Source organism: Chaetura pelagica, unplaced genomic scaffold (genome assembly GCF_000747805.2).
Source record: "Chaetura pelagica isolate M959 unplaced genomic scaffold, ChaPel_1.0 scaffold68, whole genome shotgun sequence".
In the NCBI taxonomy this organism is placed as follows: Eukaryota; Metazoa; Chordata; class Aves; order Apodiformes; family Apodidae; genus Chaetura; species Chaetura pelagica.
In genome coordinates this window covers 2,522,818-2,543,719 of record NW_009954407.1, presented here as the reverse complement: position 1 = coordinate 2,543,719, position 20,902 = coordinate 2,522,818, and the positions used below count along the sequence as shown (strand labels likewise).

Genomic DNA, 20,902 nt, shown 5'->3' with positions numbered 1-20,902 from the left:
GGAAGTTAAATCAATTGCTGTCCTTGAACTATTAAATATTATGAAGTGGTTCATAGAAGAAGGAGGCTGTATAAGTGGGTCCTGCTGTCTGACTGAACTAAATTTAGTAGTTAGGAGTGCTGACAGTGAAATCTACTGCAGTCTGTAAGGTTAAATCTAGATTACTGACACCATATTACCTGAGGAACTGTGTATGTTTAGTAACTTTTCACTTTATACATGTCCATGGATTGATGAGGACTATATAGAATATTGAGGAGCACTGTGTGAAGCTGCTGCAACAACGTATGCCAGGAAAAATCCTCCAGAGAAAACAGCTGTTTGCCTTGATCCATTGCCATGAAGGGTAAAAGGTACCTTTTGGATTAGAGGAACAATTGACCCAGGCAGCAAAAATAGATTATTATAGTTCAGTCTAGAAGTATTTGTTGGTGTGGATGGTCCTGTGCCCAAAATAGTTACACTTAATATAAATCATTGCTCCTGTTGTTGATCCATCTTGTTCACATAAATGAAGAAGCTCAATCCAGTGTTCATGGAATTTAATATGAGGGCGGTGGATCACTGGAACAGGTTGCCTAGAGAGGCGGTGGAGACCCGGTCCCTGGAGACATTCAGGTCAGGCTTGATGGAGCTCTGAGCAATCTGTTCTAGTGTGCGATGTCCCTGCTTATTGTAGAGGGGTTGGATTAGATGACCTTTAGAGGGCCCTTCCAACCCAAGGCATTCTGATTCTATGTAACTAAAATTCTGACACAGTTCTCACTAGCATTTGTGCATGTCCATGTGCTTTTAACTACAAAGTAAAAATGGAACACCTAGAAAATCTAAGCAGTTATAGCTTTTGGATAGTTTTGGTTTTCTAGCCTAAGGGAAGAACAACTGTTTTCTCTTGCCTTGAGAAAGCAGGAATTGTGCTTGCTTTAATTTTAATTGGATTTTCCTGTGATGGAAGTTAAGCGTCTGGGTAGCTGAACTCTTAGATTTTATGTCCTTCAGGGACAGTATATCCAGAGACACAGGTCAGCTAATTTGGCAACTGATGACTTCATACTGAAGACAGCTGAGTGCCTACATCTCAGGACTTTGTTAGGAGACACACCTACATCATAGCAAGAATGTAGTATTTCATTTGCAGTAAGTAGTGTATTGGAAATAAAGCTGATCAGCTGCATCTGGCACATGGTATAAAGATTGTTTTCTCTCCCTTGAAATGACCCCTTGTCATTTCACTAAACATGTCCTTGTGTTACCATTGTGGATATTGGTAAACAAGAGATTTGCATTAATCTTATCTACTACCTTTTTTATTTGTAAATATTAATAACATTCACCCTCCCCACGTTCAAAACCAAGACTTCCAGCCTTGTACTCTTTCCTCATGTAATAGTTACTAGTTCCTTCTTCACCATTTTAGTTCGCCAATTTAGATGAGGACTTTATGGAGTACTTGAAATGTGGCTTTACCACAGCAAAATGAGAATGTTAACCACAGGTAAAGTGAGAATGTTAACCTTGTGTGTGAGGATTCGTGTGCCAACTCCCCATGTGAAGTAGATTTTCCTGCCACTTCTCTATCCTTCTTTCAGGTTATTGATGAAGAAGTTTATTAAAGCTGGTCCTAGAGGTGCCCCACTACTTATCTGTCTCCATCTTGAAAAGCCATTGTTACCCATAGTGTTTGCTTCCTATCCATGAAGTGCCTCTTCATCCAGTACTGTCAGAAGGTCAGGCTTGATGGAGCTCTGAGCAATCTGTTCTAGTGTGCGATGTCCCTGCTTATTGTAGAGGGGTTGGATTAGATGACCTTTAGAGGGCCCTTCCAACCCAAGGCATTCTGATTCTATGTAACTAAAATTCTGACACAGTTCTCACTAGCATTTGTGCATGTCCATGTGCTTTTAACTACAAAGTAAAAATGGAACACCTAGAAAATCTAAGCAGTTATAGCTTTTGGATAGTTTTGGTTTTCTAGCCTAAGGGAAGAACAACTGTTTTCTCTTGCCTTGAGAAAGCAGGAATTGTGCTTGCTTTAATTTTAATTGGATTTTCCTGTGATGGAAGTTAAGCGTCTGGGTAGCTGAACTCTTAGATTTTATGTCCTTCAGGGACAGTATATCCAGAGACACAGGTCAGCTAATTTGGCAACTGATGACTTCATACTGAAGACAGCTGAGTGCCTACATCTCAGGACTTTGTTAGGAGACACACCTACATCATAGCAAGAATGTAGTATTTCATTTGCAGTAAGTAGTGTATTGGAAATAAAGCTGATCAGCTGCATCTGGCACATGGTATAAAGATTGTTTTCTCTCCCTTGAAATGACCCCTTGTCATTTCACTAAACATGTCCTTGTGTTACCATTGTGGATATTGGTAAACAAGAGATTTGCATTAATCTTATCTACTACCTTTTTTATTTGTAAATATTAATAACATTCACCCTCCCCACGTTCAAAACCAAGACTTCCAGCCTTGTACTCTTTCCTCATGTAATAGTTACTAGTTCCTTCTTCACCATTTTAGTTCGCCAATTTAGATGAGGACTTTATGGAGTACTTGAAATGTGGCTTTACCACAGCAAAATGAGAATGTTAACCACAGGTAAAGTGAGAATGTTAACCTTGTGTGTGAGGATTCGTGTGCCAACTCCCCATGTGAAGTAGATTTTCCTGCCACTTCTCTATCCTTCTTTCAGGTTATTGATGAAGAAGTTTATTAAAGCTGGTCCTAGAGGTGCCCCACTACTTATCTGTCTCCATCTTGAAAAGCCATTGTTACCCATAGTGTTTGCTTCCTATCCATGAAGTGCCTCTTCATCCAGTACTGTCAGATAGGAATTTCTGTAATATTTGGTATGGAAACTTGTCCAAATCATCTTCAAAATCTAATGTAATAATGTTCTGTGGATCGTCTATACTTATGTATATTGACATTGTTACAGAACTGCAGCTATTACTGAGGTGGATTTTGGGTTTGTGGAAGCCAGATGGATATTCCCAGCATACAGTGTTTATGCATGTGCTCAGTGATCTTGTTTGTTATGAGTATAAACTCATTCTTCTGTCTTGCTAGGGATAGAAGTCAGATTTACATCAATCTTGGTAACTGTGGAGAAAGAAGATATTGTTGCTATGAACTGTTTTTAACAGTGCCTCTTAAACCTGAATCATGCCCTCCAGCCAAACAAATGGGACTGCAAATAAAGTGCACAGATAAGATTTCATGTATTTTTACAAGCTGTGCTTCAGAAAGTCACATTCAGCCCAGTATACTGTGATGTCTTGGTAGCTCTTTGCAAGGGAGGCATAGTTTACGCTGGATTAGGTGCACTGTGGTTTAGGTTCTTTCACCCGTTCTTGCTTTCATCCCTGAGGTGCTATTTCAGGTCTGTGGAATTGTTTCACTCTGTGGCTGCATATGGGAACTGTTTGTCACAAAGTTTTATCCCATCATTCACAACACTTGGAAGGATTGATTCCTTGCAAGGGTATAGGATTTGAAACAGTGTCATACTGGTGGGCTTTTAATTTATTAACTCGAAATAAAAAGTATCAGACTTATTTGCCATTCATTTCAACTTTATAAATGACAAATCAAGTCACCTCAGCTTTTGACAGTTATCAATGTATGAGGAACCCATAATTAGCATGCTGATACATCTATGTTTCAGGTTTACAGTGTTGCCAACACTTAGTGTGTTGTGTTTTGTTTCTTACAGAAAAGAGAGTTTGATGTGGATAACTTGAGTAAGCCAGAATTGCGGATGCTTTTGAGTGTAATGGAAGGAGAACTAGAAGCACAAGACCTTGTAATTGAAGCTTTGCGGGTAAGTTACTGGGTTGTTATGGTTTCCTTTTATTATTCTCTTTTACCACTTCCTTTATACTCTGTATAGAATATTATTAGTGGACGAGTAAATTGTGATTTTTAAGTTTTAGGTTGACTAGATCTCAGTAATGTTAAAATATGTTAATGTCTGATTGTTGCCACTCTGTAATTCTGTGTAATTTTGGTATAAAATACCATCAAAATTTCAGAGAAATAAGTGTGAAAAATGAAAAATTACTTCCTCTTCAAATTATTTTATATTGTTGAGTCTGTTATTTGTGAAAGGAAGGAATAACTTCAAAGGAATATGAAGTCCACTTATTCTAGTGGTGTATATATTTGTGCATCTAATCTATTAAATATTTTCTGTGAGATGGAAGGATGGACAAAACTGAATGGTCATGGCCTCTTACGAAAGAGGCTTTTTGGTGGTTTTGGGTTTTTTTAAATAAAATGTGAAATATGGGATATGTACTCTTAACTCACAAGTACTTGATTAGATTTTTGCTGTGGTAGGCACAGGTAAATGTTGGTTTTCTGCTTTATAATGTTGCACTCTGAAAGGCAACTTAGAAAGACAACTGGAAATGTACAAAAATAACTGTACTTTAATCAAAAGATTTTACAATTCTTTATGGCTGTAATGAAATTAAAATTGATCTGGATCAGAATAAAATCTAATAGAGCTGCCAAACAGACTGTATCTTTAGGGAGGATAACAACCTTACATGGTTTGAAAATATTTCTAGCTTCATAGTTGGATAGAGAGAAGTTATGCCCTTTAAGGTCTGTTACAGCAAAACCTCAATGTAATAAAATATCTAGTACTAATTTTTAGTAGTTTGTGTAATGATTATCCACTAGTCTGGGAAGGTTTTCCACTTGTAATGTGACAATAACAATTGTAAATGCACTTTTATTAATTTTTAATTTGTTTTGTGATGGATTCAGATCACTTGATGCCAATGGAGCTTTAAAGTAGCTGTCATTGATGTACCATAACTAAAGATGTTATTGGTATAAACTTACATAAAATACAATTTTCATTTAATGTAGTGACAATAAGACATTGGAAGCAATATGTTACTGGAGGATTGCACTTTGAAGTAATTTAATGTTTGGCCTTCAGATATATGCATAGGTTGAAATGTACTGCCTTTTCAACTAGCTGTTTTACAATTTCCCACCTCATTTGCCTGGACTACGGTTTTTTATTTTTCCTGTCTGCCATTTAAGGTTTTGTAAAAGGGGAAACAATGTACGTATCACATTCAGTGTATCTTTTTTGGACTATTCTAACTTTGGAGGAATGCAAATAGAATAGTCAGACAATTTTCTCTAATACATTTTCATGAACAAGTTACTACACTGCATACCAAATAATAGATGTATTGAAATTGAAAGAAAGAAGGAAAAAAGAATAATGCAGTACACATTTAATGATAGTAAACATTAAACTTTCAGGATAGTGCAGTTTCAGGAGAGAATAAAATCTACATCATATTCTGATACACCTACTGAATGGGTAGTGTTTTTTGATTACTAATATAGATAAATATAAAAAAAGCTCCATTTTCACTTAAGGTATATAAATGTTGGAAATTGGTTTTGTTTTGTCTTTTTATTTCTTCTGCCTCTCACTTTCTAGTTCCCATATTTTGTAGTAAAATCCTCTAAACAAAATCTACATGAACTCAAGTCTTTCAGGTGTCTTGCCTGGTTAGCTGTACTAGTATTGGAAAACCTGGAATTTATACTTGCTGAAGAACTGGAAGCTTGATATCTTGGAATATGATATTCTCGGATCTTCTGGCTTCCTATTTGGTAAGCCAGAAGTCAGCGGTGTTAACAGTTAAGAGTGTCCAAGCAGCACACAAAATAAGCTATAGATAACTAAATACAGATCTTTATAAAAGGGAGTAACAAGATGATTTCATTGAAGTTGTGTCAAACTTGGTGATTTGTTTTGATTCAACAAATTGGCATATATACTTTTTGTATCCTTAAAGCAAGAAGGAAATGTTTTTCATATAAGGGAAAAGAGATCTTATATCATTATTTCAGAAGCTGATAAAACTGTTTCAAAATTAGGAAAGTTGATGACTGTGTTGGGAAAGTTTTTCATTTGGTTTGTTTTTTATTTTAAATCCTACAAGTACTGCAGGGCTGTTTTAAATCTTAATTCTTGTGATAGGTCAAGGCCTGATAATTTCCAGCCCTATACTAGCTAATATATAGGTTGTCTTTTCCTCTTAAAGGACCTTCCTGTCAGTTTTTAGTCACTGTAGCATACATTTTTGGTTTGGTTTGTTGTTGTTTTTTTAATCCACACATGCATTATTTATTTATTTATTTATTGGTCTTTTTGTAAAACTACAGATCTGAATCTTCTCTTAGAAATTAAGTTTTCGTTCTTGTGGTTACCATCTCAAATTTCTCACTATAATCACTTAAGTTAGCTACACCATTCCTATATGTGTGTTCTCTTATCTGTACTCATTTTGCAGGGTTTCACTGAGCATTTGTAAAATTTGTGCAATAAGTAGTATTCGTGTATCTATTGGAAATACCTCTCCTGGAGATTTCTGGCATCAAAGTGAATTAGTCTTGACTGATCACAGAAGAACTGATAATACTGAATATAATTAAAGACTAACTGACATGGTGCTACTCTTAATCTGCACCTAGCGTAAAGTTTCATTTTAACAAGACCTGTTTGATACACCTCTGTTAGTCTGTCCTTTTCCCATTGTATACATTTTTACACTGACAGCTATTGTTTCCCACTTAACTAATTTTATGTGAAGCCTCATCATGTGCTTTACGAAAGATCTGAGACAGATCTGAATTTTTTTCTCTGTCCATAAAGCCAGTTAAGTAAAAAAACGCACATCTACCTCCGACATCGATAGGTAGGATTTCTTTTCAGGCTGACTCCTATAAGAAGATGGTTCTCATGATTCCAAATGTTTTTTTCTCTTTGTATACATGTCATATAATCACAATCTACACAGTTCTCTGGTGGAAACGAACAGAAATTTCTGACAGTTAAAGGAGCAAGAACTAGGGAGCAGAAAAAGTATTTTTGGAGAAGGTAGAGAGTTAGAAGTTGTACCTCACTGGTTTGTGGTTTGTTTTGGTTTTTGTTTTGGGTTCTTGGGTTTTTTTCCTATGCCATGTTTATTGTTTATATATCTGTATTATGGAGTTCTCCCTTAAATAGCTTTTAAAAACTTGAAATTAATTCTTCTCAATTATTTTAGAAATATGCTTTTGGGGAATACAGTCTAATGCTTCTTGACATATCAAAGAAGTGTAATTTGCCTGTATGGATTCTGCTGGATTAAGCAGAAAACATTTTGGACCTCTTTCTTTTGTGGATTGAGCTTGGCATTTATTTAGAGCAAACCCTACTACTTAATAGCTAATCAAAATTTAAACAAGTAATATTTTTAACATATTGTGATTTTTGTGACTTACATGTTTTGGGGGTTGTTATTTTATTTTAAAAATAACTGTAAAGTTATGCACAATTTGAGATGTTAATGAAAGAAGTTTGTTAATCTGCTTTGAAAAGACTGAATCAGGGAATTTTAAGTCTGCCTGCTACATAATGTTCCAGTGTGTATTCTGTCTATTCTGTGTAAATAAATAAATAAATAGAGAAAGGCCAGGAGTTTGGGAGTATGAGAAGAAATCTTGTTACATTAGCTAGTGATCCCAGGGGGTGAGGGATTGGGGGTGAGAAATTAGATAAGTTCAGTTAATAAAGTTAATAGTGTTAATGTGATAGAGTTTTATTAAGGCAGTTGAAGTTGTGCCACATGATAGATTAGAGAGAACCAAACCTAAGGTGTCACACAGAACAATTAAATCCACCTGTTGCATCCTTGTACATAATGCGTTGTTGAGTTTCCATTGAATTTTTTATAGTTTTGATAACTTGAAGCTTGCCTTTGAAACAAAAGCAAAACTTCAAATCCAAACTGCATTCCTAAGAAACATGGAGATGATTTCTCTATAATTCCATGTTTTCAGAATACATCCTTATTCCTTTATAATATGCACAACTGCACATATGTAAGGACACATAGCATTCCTGTTTCTAGAAAAGGACTGTTGCTTCCTGCTTCAGCAATTAAAACTTTGTCTAACTGGTTCAGTGTCTCCTACAAGTGCTGTAAAAGTAGTTTGGTTCTTTGATATAAACAGAGAAAGCCAAGGGGTGTTTTGCCCTTAGCAGCTATACATTTGTTATACTGTACACTGAGTTGTGCAATATAGAACGAACAGATTTTGTAGAATTAATCTGTATCTGAACTACTCCTTTTTTGGGTAATATTGGCTGTCGGGAATTTGGAAGTTGAAAAATTCAGATTTGAAAAGTTACAGTAATTATCAGCCTAAGCAATTTAAGTTGCTGGACAAGTTCAGCCCTGAGGACCAACAGCCATAGAAGACCAGACCTTTGTCAAGTCTAAGGTCAAATTTCCAAGTTTATTCTTCAAGTGAACAGTTAATTTGTGGAGGGCAGCGTTATGATTTACCTGAAAGGAGGTGATCTCTCTGTAAATCTTTCTCAGTAGCACTCTGATTTTGTATAGCTGCTATACCAAATTATTTAAGATGGTTATTTTTGAACCTGCAATTTCTATATTTTAGTAGCTCCATAATCAGAGTTGCACTGCAATTAAATTCAGATTAACATTTAAATCATTACAATTTTGTCATTAGTGAGAAATAACATGCTGTTTAATTGCTATTGGGAATGCTTGTAGTTAAAAAATGAGGGAGACTTAGCTATAGCTTCTGCCTCCATCTGTCTCGATTATCCAAATGAACTGTGTGCCTGTAATAAGAGGATAATATATTTGTAATGGGGAGGTAATGTGGCCGCATAATCAACACACAGGACTGGCCTCCCACAACTGTAGTCTGAAATACAGCATTAATTTGTTGTATTTTTCTCCAGCTATGAAGTGTTTGCTGTATATGTCTGCTTTCTAGAGGATTTTTTGAAAATGCATTGACCCTCCTATGATGAACTGAAGTGCTAGTGTTAGCTGTTAAGCATGGAATCACAAATACTAACTGCTACTTCTAGTGGTGATTCTCTCTAAAGTTAATTCATTAGTAGGTTATTTTTAATCTAAAATTTTAAAGCTCAATTTAGTTGAGATTTTTGTGTATTTTCAAATAATTTTATTTGCCTATGTAAATTTCGTTAGGTAGTGAATAGTAAAATTAAAATTTATATTATACATGTTTGTATGATATGATTAATGTGAACAAAAAATGCAAACTTCTGCCATACTAGATCCTTTGAAATATGTACCACACTGCATAGGTTTAGAACAACTTGTTTGGATTGCTGATAAAAATCACCAATGAAATAAAAAATGGCTAAAAAATGTATAATACCAACAATGGATATATTTAATAGATATTTCCTACAGTATAAATTACATTTCTGCGGAGCAATGTCTGAGCTCAAGTGAGTTCCTAATGAATAGATTCTGTGTGTATGATGGCTGGGTCAGGGGAACAGCATCAGGATGGCAAGGTGAATTTGGTTGCAAGTGTTTATTCAGTGTTGTAAAGCCCTGCTATAGTTAATTTTTACCATAACGGCCCAAAGCAGGAAAGCTTATCTTCTGTGTAGGTGTTTGTACCAGTATCTGTTTAATCTTTTAGCCCGTTTCTGCAACTTCTGAAAAAATGCTAAACATTTCAGAAACAGACAGTGTCATAAATCTAGGCAGATGGGTGAGAAAAGTCATACTGTTGTTAAGGCCTTAGTTGAAGGAAGGGCAGAGATTTGTCATCTATTAATGAGCACTGTGTATGAACTGCAGAATACAGAGTTAGGGAAAACCGGACTTCTTTAACTTAGTTGCTCAGAGAATTTAAGATAGACTATTTAAGTTTGTAAAAAGATAGAAGAAAAAGATATCTTCTGTAGGAGTTAGTACTGCAGGACTTGTTAGTACAGTCTGTCTTTCTGAATCTAAGCATTTTGACAGGCCTGCAGGCTAATCAATAGAGCTGGAAATGAATAATACTTTCTATATTATGTCTGAGTAGAAAATCCATATAAGATAACTTCTGAGTTTCCCTAGCAAGGCATGTGAGTTCTAGAAGAGCAGTGATTGAGTTTTGTAATGAAGGCCTGGGTATTAACACAATGAGATAGGTAGGTCCAAAGAAAGAAATTAAGACATCATATACCTCATAGACACATTGTAAGTTTAATAACCCATTCAGTTAGCTTTACCTTTAAAAGCTACCAGTCTAAAAATACCACATTTTAAAATAAGAATAAACAGCTTTTGGAAAATGTAGTGATTACTGTGTGGGTTACACAATATTTATTTAAAATAGATAATTCATATTATGTTGAATGCCAATTTTCAGGTTCCAACTCTCCTGCTAATAATTTTAGAACTGCTAGGATATCAGTATTTAATTCCATGAGAAATTCAGTACTTTAAAGGAAGTCTTAAAGAAAGTTTAAATACTTTTTAGGAGCAGAAATGATCAGATTCTTTCTCAAATGCCTTAAATAACTAGCTGCAACAAAAAGACCATTTTCAAGGCTAAAATGGTACAACGCAACTTTACTTACAACACTGATCCATTTTTTCTAAAAGTATATATAATCAAATGTAATGTTGTTTTGCACAGTATTGTGTTTCAGAACAACAAAAAAGTTTTTTTGTACTAGCATTCTATTAGAAAATTCTGGGGATACAGGTAGCTTGTAAGATGTTTGGGTACATTATAACAAAGGCCATTTTTTACATATCTACAGAATATGTGTGTGTAAGTGAACTGCTTGACTGAACTTAACTTAGCATTCAGACCAAGAGCACACTTTTGAAGAAACTGCTCCCACCTATTTTGCTTCGACCTGCCTCACAGACCACTCTGGCTGTGTTAACTGAACTGAGAGCAAAGCCAGTCCTAAGTAACACCTCCTTAGGAACGGCAGGACACTAGGCATATTCCCAGTACTGATTGTTTTGCTCTACAGACTTATTCCTGTTGTGTTGCACTACCTGCTAATGTGGGCATAGTCTCTGTATACCTATATGTGCTCTTTACTGGGGTTGTTTCTGTAAATAGTAGGAAATATGAGTTGATTTGGTCTAGATTTTAAAACAAACCAAAACAAAAACCCAAAAAACTTTATATTCCCATGTTTGCTTTCTAAAACCAGACATTTCCCAAAGCTATCTACCATTATGATCATTCTTGAATTTAAGACAGATGGACCTTGCTTGTGAAATTGCCAGATGGGTCATTGTAAAATGCCATTCTGGAGTCTCCCCAAAGGGCAGAATGCATTTTCTGCTCAAGCTAATTTGATTTCAGGTCCTCAGTGGTGCATTGTGGTAGGCTATTGGTAAACTTGTCTTTCAATTTCAGCCAACAATGATTAAGCACAAAACAATATAGTTTTATTTTATTCTTACTGAAAAATGAACTACTTTGCTAATAACTGTCATATGTACATACTTATATACCACTTTTGAAATTCTTTAAGTGTTTGTGAACATCAAACAATATTTTAAAAATCCAAACCTCAGTATATAATAGTTTATCATGACAGTATGCTATGTAACAAATCTAGATTTTTGGTGCGTAACTGAGCATGATACTGGAATAACTTTGAAAAATGTGGAGCTTTCATGCCTGGCTATGCATTTTCTGGAATGAATTAGCTGTTCCTTGAAAAAAATCAGCTAAGTATCAAGTAAAATATTTAGGAGAGCTGTAGATACTCACAAGCTATACTTGCCTAATCTGTCATCTTCCCAGTGAATTCTCTCTAGCAAAATACCTTCCTTCACTTAGCCAAGGCAGCCTTTCCCAAATGCAAGTTATTTGACTTAAGAAAATTTATCAGTTAAAGTTTTCAGATCCTTTTTTCTTCTGCATCTTGTCCACAATAATTTTACTACAAGACCTAGTTCTTCTAGAATGAACGTGGGGGCTAGAGGGGAAGGAACCTGAGATCTATAAGGCAAAAGGGAATGAATACGTATCATTTAATTTTTCTCAAATTGATAGGTAGAAAAATTACACACATTAAATGTAATCTGTCAAAGGAAGCTACATCACCTATAAATTAGGAAGACCCTTACCTGCAGTAATTGTGCGACATTGTGAATTTAAAATGCAAATCTGAACATCTCTAAACATGAATCTCATAGTCCTCTCAAACCAAAGTATGTAGCTAAGAGCACACAGAAGGGAGCTTCAGAGGTTTTTGGCAGCAGTAAGACAGCCTGTTTTGTAGCAGGTGACTTTCAAAATGATCATTAGGTAGAAGCAGAAGATGTTAAACTGTATGTAACAGACGGTTATTGTTGTAGCCAGTGTGATGGCAGTTGTTGGCTTTGGCAGAACTGAAACAGAAGTCAATGCCTTGTTTGCACTGTAATTTTTGCATATTGCTATTTTTTTGCAAAAATTTATTTTTTTACTAAATTGCTGAGAGGTAGTGACCTGCAGTTGCTCATCTGATCACAGCTTTTGATTTATTGACTTTAATTATGGTTGCGTATGCATTTTTTCTGCTCTTAAAGATAGTTTGTCTTTACCTGTCCAATGATTCTGGTTATGATTACAGCATTTACTTTCTTAATGTTAGTTCATTGTAATTTCCTGAACATGGCTGTCAAAGAAAATAATTTCACTATTGCAAAATTTGATTGTAATGAAACAATGAAATATGAATAAACCTCTGACAAGTTAGTAGAGGAAATTATTTTTCAGTGATTAGTTTGGATTAATGTATTGATTAGTGGTTTATTAAAAGTTTTAAAGTAATGCAGCATGCTTCTTCACTTAATTGAAAAAGTGCTGTTAGATACAATCTTAAAGAATGTTCAAACGTAATTCTTTGTTGGTTTGTTTTTTTCTATCTCGATCATGGGTTTTTTAGTTTATATACATTTCAGCTAATTTATTTTTATAAAATCACTTTATATGTTTTGATACACTGCTTTATTGCCAAATAATTCAAGAAACTGACACTACACCAGTAAATATCTCTGTGGACCTTAATGTTTGTGAACTGCATGACTGGTTACAATGCAAGAAAATAGCTTTTGTTGCATTCAAAGAAAATGCCCAAGCCTGCTTAAGACAGCAAAACCTAACACTGTACTTCAGCAAATGCTGTGAAATTAAAGAACAGTCTTTACTTTATCCATGATACTGCCAGAGTTCACATTGTAATAATTTAAAAATATTGTTTTTATTATCTGTGGCTTAGCTTTATATATAGTATCTTATTTAACTATTTAATCTTATTCTAATATTCAGTGTTTTTTGTGTTGACAGTTTTGTAGTCATGGATAACTAACAATGAATAAGTTCTTTACATGATGAAAGGTACCAAGTGAACTGTATTTGGATTTTCCTTCAAGTAACACCATTTCTTGCACTCCATTATGAATGGAAACAAGCATCACCTTTTCTAAGAGATGTTGGGGGTGTAGCAGCAGCAGTCCCTGGACTGATTAACTTTGTTGATCTGAGGGATCCTGTTTTTTTGACACACATGAGGGCCTCTTCTAGAAGCTACTGACAAAATAAGTTTCCGGTAGTGTTACATCACTTCCTGTCGTAGTTATTTGCCAGAGAGAGATACTAAGCACTGAACAAATCCAAACCTTTTGGTGAACTGTATTGAAACAATCCTGCATATCTGGTGTTATAGTAAGCTTAAGCTTCACTGTTCAGGTAAATACCCTTGGGGTATTGGGGACTACAAGTATGAAAATAAGAGTCTAGTTTCCTAGTATGAAAATTCTACAGCCTTGCACTGCAAACATTCTTTTTACTCTGTCCTTTCCAGAAGTGACTGTTCAACTGATAACAGTTTTTGTTTTTCACATAAGATCTGAATATCTGTATTGTTGCCAGGCATGTAATTACTAATATAGCTGAAAGTGTTCTACTGGTTGCTTATTTGGATAATTGCTTTTCCTTACCCACTGGATTCCTCCTACCCTTGTTTGATCTTTCTGCATAATCCAACATAAATCAGTGAGTAGAAATTTCTAAAAAGTATAACACAAAATTCCAGTATCATGTTGTTGTAGCTGTTTCCCAGTTTCTGTGATTGTTACAAATACATTGTTAGAGTGACTTATTTAAAATGTTTTATCTGTTTGCCATCTTTACTAACATTGCTGCTAAAGGGAGAAATGTGACTAGGTCATCCTATCTGTATCATTATGGTAACTGAATTTTTCCATTTTTGGTTCAGGGAGCATACACATGATACTTCCTCTTTGCCAATAAATGGTAACACTAAAGTGCAACTGGTAACAATACTTTTTCCTTTGTTTATGTTTCTCTTCATGTTACTGTAGCTGAAGAAAAAAATCTATAAGGTGTTTTACTGAATCTTCCAAATAAATTATTATAATAATTTATAAAAAGTGTCTACGAATAAGGTATTTGATTGGATCCTTTTCAAATTCAACACTTCTGAAAATACTCACATAGCAGCAATTACTTTTGTTATCCTTGTGTGTATGTGTTTCCGTGGTTTCCTCCCTCCCACTCCATTTTTGATGCTGTGCTGACTGGTGGATAGGTCTCCTCACCTGCAGTTCTCCCAGAGAGAAGCGTTTGCCTTAGAAGCTCTGGTAGCGTGCTAGGAATACTTAGCACAAGGTCTCTTAGAAAAACCATGCATGGAAAAATTGAGAAAATAGATCAACAGTGATTACAGTCTCTGAAATATCAGAGTAAAATTTTAGCTAGATATCGAGGAAATATAAGCTGATACTTGACAATTTTAAAATTGATAACTTGTAAGTAATGATATCTCTAAAGTTAATACTAGCTGGAAAATAATTTTAAAGATGCAATAAAGGGCACAAAATCCAAAGTATACAACGCGGATGAGTATTCTGCTTACTTGAAAATGTTCCATTCTAGGAACCACATTTATTTAGTTAAATCTATGAATTCATTCAGCCTCTTCACTAGGGGTAGTAGGAACAATAAAATTCTTCCTTGAGGTAATACCTATTGCTTTCACAATTTACCTTCCAAAGTGAATACTGAAAATTTTAAAACATTGAAGTATCTTACTATACCTCAAATCAATCTATATTATGAATAGATTGGATCAGTTCAATGGGACCTACAGAATGATCTAGTCCAACTGCTTGACCAATTCATGGCAGACCAAAAGTCAGAGCATATTATTAAGGGCATTGTCCAAATGCCTCCTAAGCACTGACAGGCTTGGGCCATCAACCACCTCTCTAGGAAGCCTGTTCCAGCGTTTTACCATCCTCATAGTAAATAAGTGCTTCATATTGTCCAGTCTAAACCTCCTCTGGTGCAGCTTTGAACCATTGCGACGGGATCCCAGGGAGAAGAGATCTACATCTTCCTGTTCCCTTCCCCTCTTCAGGAACCTGTAGAGAGCAATGACATTGCCTCTCAGTCTCCCTTTCTCCAAGCTAGACAATCCCAGAGTCCTTAACTGCTCCTCATAGAACATTCCTTCCAGCCCTTTCACCAGATTTGTTGCCCTCCTCTGGAGACATCATTCTTTAATGGTGGGGCCCAGAACTGCACACAGTATTCAAGGGGTGGCTGCACTAGTGCCAAGTACAGTGGGACAACCACTTCTGATTTGATTCTGGTTTGCTGCACTTAATGAATCCCAGAATGTTGTTTGCCCTCTTGGCTGCCAGGGCACCCTGCTGACTCACATTGAGTCTGCTGTCCACCAGCACCCCCACACCCCTTTCTGCAGGGCTGCTCTTCAGCTACTCCTCTCACAATTTTTTACTTGTTTCCAGCATTACTCTATCCTAGGTGCAGAATCTGGCATTTAGACTAATTAATTTTCATCCCATTTATCATACACCAGTGCTAGATCCCTTTGCAAGGCAACTTGCCTCTTAGCAGAATCAACAGCACTTCACCTTGGTATTATCAGCAAACCTGCATTCAACTCCTCAACGATGAACACGTTGAACAGAACTGGCCCTAAAATTGAGACCTGAGGAACGTGGATGGTGACTGGCCAGCAGCCAGATGTAGGCCAATTCACTACAACCCTTTGAGTTCTGCTCTTCAGCCAGTTCTTCACCAAGGGCACCATGAACCCGCTCATCCCACATGAAGGGGGGTGAAGGATATCAAATTAAACAGGACTTTCCCTTTGTGGATCTGTATTGACTGTGCCTGATGATTGTCTGGTAAACTTGTAATTTACATACCTTTTCATTAAAATAATTAAGGTTTGGTAATCATGTAATTTTCATGCAGAAATATAGAATGATATTCCAACTGAGATTTTGATAGCTTAAAAATATGAAAGTCTAAATGCTATACATTAAAAAGCAACACAGTGATTTAATTAGGATTTTTCTGTTATGTCTTTGGTATGTTTTATCTGATTCTGAGCTGAAAAAACTTTTCAGCTGCACAGCATGGAGGTTCAGGTGCTCTTTTTTGGTTAGAGGTGAGGTTGGATTTCCTTCAGTACTTCAGAAGGACCATAGAATAATTCTGTGATTGGCTGTCAGATTTCCATGCAAAAAATTATGAATTGATTTGCATGAATTAGAAGTGTAAATTCAAACATGCAAAAAACCCTAGATGATGAATGGTTATTTAAAGCAACCAGAAAGCTCAAGTCTCTTCAGTCCACTGAGACTCATTATCACTATAAAAAACATGTATTATTTTCAGAAATAAATGTCTGGGTGGTTAGATAATCAGAGCATCACACAGTGATACTTTCTTATGAAATATTGGCCTATAATTTTCAAATATTTAAGCATCTGACAACAAAGCTGTCATAAAATAGGTCTAATATCATCTTTATATAGAACATCTGGATGGCTCTTCTCAATTAAAAACACATGTTTTGTGACTTAAGCTGTTTCAACTTCCTCATTTAGAAACAGAGTGCAAGGCCTGAATTTCACCTTTTACATTTGTAAGAAGTGAAGAATATTTTATATTGACTGTATTGGTTTTTTTCTTGTTGTTGCAGACCTAAGCTTTATAATATGACCTTACCATTTTTAAATCTGCAAACTGAAAATAGTGGATCTTCATCACTCTAAGCAAAAAAATTAGTAATGAAGAATTGGAAGCATATGTCTGCCTGCCCTCTCTTTTCCTCTTTCATGGAAAATTTTTCAGGTAACAGGGAGAAAGGGAAGGAGATGGTTCTACTTAGAAATTGGTGACACTCTCTTTTTATGGAGCTCGAGCCCTAAGGAAATCAGTGCTTGATCATTGCCTTGGTTCTATAATTCTTTTTCAGTGCTTTTTGTTATATTGTAAGTCAGGATTATTTAATTTTGTCTTAAATGTTTTCAATGTTTGTCCTATACACTGAGAGATTTCCATTAATTGTTAGGCTTGTTGTACTTCTAGTGCAAAGGAGAAAATACAGCTTTTTGCAAACCACTTTAATATTTGGATACTTGGCATGAAATAGAGAAAATCTGGTTTGCTGTTTTCATAAACTGCTAGGTAACATCTGACCTTTATATCTGAAAATGATGGTTTTGTGTATCTTCTTAAATGGAGGTTAAAGAGGATAGCCTTGTAAAACAACATTTTTAACTTGAAAAATGTTTTTTACAAGCTCGGATTAAAAACTATGGTTCTGAGAGAAAGGGGCACTTTGTAAAGTACAATTGAAAAAAAAAAAAGTTGTATGGATTGTGCATGAGCCAATAATGCAATTTTTTTTGTTACTCTTATTTTAACGGTTCATGCTTGGGATCAGTTTTCTAGAAAAACTGATTATATGTCCACTTTTATACAGCCTACTTATCTATAACAAGTTTCCTTGCTATATTTGTGTTGCTTATGACTGGTATGAGACACTGCTTCAAGACAGTTCTGAATGCTTTTAAGAGTGTATGTGCCTTTCATTAAGAATTTCTAAACTGGTATATTTTCTGTTCTTTATTAGTACTTGTACCAAAGAACTTGAATTCTTTCATGATCCTCATCAGTGATCTGTGAATAGCATTTTTTTAATGGTATGTAACAATTATATAGGTCTATCAGAGCATAATCAATTTTTACGTTGTTTTTTGTTTAATTTGCATCCTCCTGCTTCCCAACTCTTTCTACTGTTTTCACTTTTTTTGAACTAGCAGCCTGTTATGATCAACATTCTTCAGAGAATTTAATTTTTTTTATCCTTAATGTGTACATACAAGTTTTTTTCATAGGCTACTTGACATCTAGCGTGGAAATAGTTTGAATATAATGGTCAAATATTTTTCATATAATATATATATAATATTGAGTTAATTAAAATCTAAATGACTGGTAAACTTCGCATAGGTAAGCCTCGTAACAGTGCTGAAGAAAGGAATTTAGACTGTAGTTAAAATTGTAAAAAATAGAGCATCATGTGTTCACTGACAGAAATCGTGCTGGAGGATACTGTTTCTTCAGCAGTCATTGATATTTACACTTCCATTTTTGGGTCATTCTCTAAAACTTTATATGAAAGTGACATCTCATACGATACTTAGAAAACATTAATTATCATCTGCATTTAAAAACAACAAAAAAGCCAACAAAAAAACCCCCAAGCTTTACCGCATAACAAAACTGCTAGCATTCTTAATTATTCATAGTAAGACGTCGTATCCCCCACCCACACTCCAGTATTTCGCAGATGTCTGAAAATACTTATCTATATTCTTTTGCTTAAATGAATAGCTACAGCAAATAATTTCAAGACACTCTGCAATGCCACTGAGTAAGATTAATATACATGTTCTCTTTCAGCCTCCTTCCTCTTTTAAAAAAATTGTTACTCTTTCAGTTTTATTTAGAATGAGAGGCTCACCCTTGTATTCAACATACCACACAAAATAAGCTTTTACTGCCTCCTCTTCTGTGCTGGTTAGTTTTAGAAAACGTTTTTACACTTCCTAATAGATATGTCAAGACATTAATATGAACCTATCAACATCTGTTGAAATAATTTTATTATATGTGGAAAAGGAAATTAATCAGAGGAACAAACGCTCTTGAAAGGAAGGAAATTTTAAGGCTTCTGAGGCAGCTTTAATTCAGTTCCATTGTTCCACAGCAGTGTAGGACATGGAGTCCTATTTTTGATGTTTATCATCAGTTGCTGCATGGAAGACTTGGACTTGCTGAACTCTTAACTTGGCAGTTAAATGAAAAGGAAACTAAGATACATTGGGAGAAAATGCAGTATTAACCTTAAAAATATAATTGCTTATATATTGTTATGATTATGTAAGCTGATTATGAAAACTCATTTCAGCAAATGTGTGCAACCAGTTTCAATGCAGATTATTACCAAAAGAAATCTAACGATAAATCTTATTATGGGGTTATTTTGCATTTTTTTGTTAATGGGCCTATTTCTTACTTACACATAAATTGGTCATCATTGTTTTTCCTAGCTTATTTTATGCTTTTAGTTTTAAGTCCTCAGTAAAATGGATACTCTTTGAAGGCCTCCCTGTCACCTTACATTCCTGTTTCAATAACAGGGGAAAAAGATCTAATTAGACTTCATAATTCTTTCTTTGGTCACTTAAAATTGTGTTGTTTAGTTTTTTTTCTTCTCAAGTGGAACAAAAGACACAAATGACTGGAGGCCAATTGTCCTGGTTTGAGCCAGGATAAAGCCAATTTTTCTTTTTACTGATTTTTTTTTCCTTCAGTAAGCTTTCTTGTAACTAGCAACAGTGTGTTCTGCTAGGCTGATAAGACAGTGGAATGTTTTTCTAACTACTGAGGCTTCAAGGCCGCACCTGCACTCTGCCGGCTCAGACACTATGGGGAGATCTGTGACCCCCCCGTAGGAGGCTGAGTTAGACAGACAGCAAAATTGGCCAAAGATATTCCATTCCATATATCTACGTAAGCTCAGAGGAAGGTCAGAGATCACAGAAGACAACTTCCTTCCTTCTTCTCCCCTTCTCTTCCGTCCATGGCCGGCGTCCAGGGAGGACTCTGTTCATCCATCACCGTCGACCCTTAGGCTCAAGCTCTCCTGACCCCCATAACTCTCTGCTCTTCTTCCAGCAGCAGCTCCGGGATTCCTCGGGACTCTTTCCAGTTCAGGGAAGTGCTGTGGGAGTTGCTGGGGTGGGGGGAGGCGAGAGGCTTTTGCCCACACCTGAACATATCTGTATATAATTGTATATATTTTCTTGTATGATTCATTAGTGTTTTAATTAAAGCTGTGTAGTTTAGTTTTCAATCCAGCCAAGTCTCTCTCTTTTTCTCTCTCTCCTTCCCTACCTGGGTGGGAGGGGGAGGGGATCGAGAGCATTGTTGTCGGACCTGAGTCAAGCTGTGACACCAATTCATGCACTGAGTTTGCAGCTGTTTCCACAGCCTATCATCCTGGTACTTCTGATCCTTTTGTTTCTCATCCTGATGCCAGTCTTCATCTGCCAGTAGATAAATGGGGTTGGTGACTGCAAAGGGTTAGCTTGACAGATGGAAGTGTCCAGAAGGGAGCTGGCAGATAGATGTATAGGGATGACTTGAATAGTGTGAAAAAAAGCTGGTGAAGGGGTGAGTAAGGTGTCTTGCTGTATGTGTTAGGAGACAGGCTCCCTGAGAGAGTAATAAAAGATGTGGTTTAGCTTACAGCTTGATCCCTCAGATTCTTAAAGGCTGCAGGCCTCAGAGAGAAAACCTTAGTCTTGTGTTGCACAGCTGCATAATCCCTAGGATTGGTCAGTACTGTTTTTTTATTTTTGAAAATATCACAGACTAAAAGTGACATTTTCTAAGTGATAAAAAGTATTTTAATGATCTGAAGCAAGACATGACACTTATACCACCAATAAGAATTTGGTGGTTTTACCTTTCTCTGAGAGCTCTTTTCTGATGTTTGTTACTTTAGAAGATTGCTAGCATCTACAATATAGAAAAATAAGTCTTAGAAGAAATCACTAATCATACAGTAATTTAGATTGGAAGGCATCTTGAGAGATCGTTCAGTCTGATCTTGTGCTTGAAGCAGGACTAACGTCAAACATGGATCAGGTTG

At 35.7% G+C, this 20,902-nt stretch overlaps 1 protein-coding gene across 1 annotated transcript in view; it reads left to right on the top strand.

Moving 5' to 3' along the window:
* CTTNBP2 (cortactin binding protein 2) overlaps positions 1–20,902 on the top strand; it is an 89,862-nt gene that overhangs the window by 9,906 nt on the left and 59,054 nt on the right. The window contains 1 exon segment of the mRNA XM_010004327.1: positions 3,722–3,829. Within this exon segment, the coding sequence (XP_010002629.1) occupies positions 3,722–3,829 (108 nt within the window).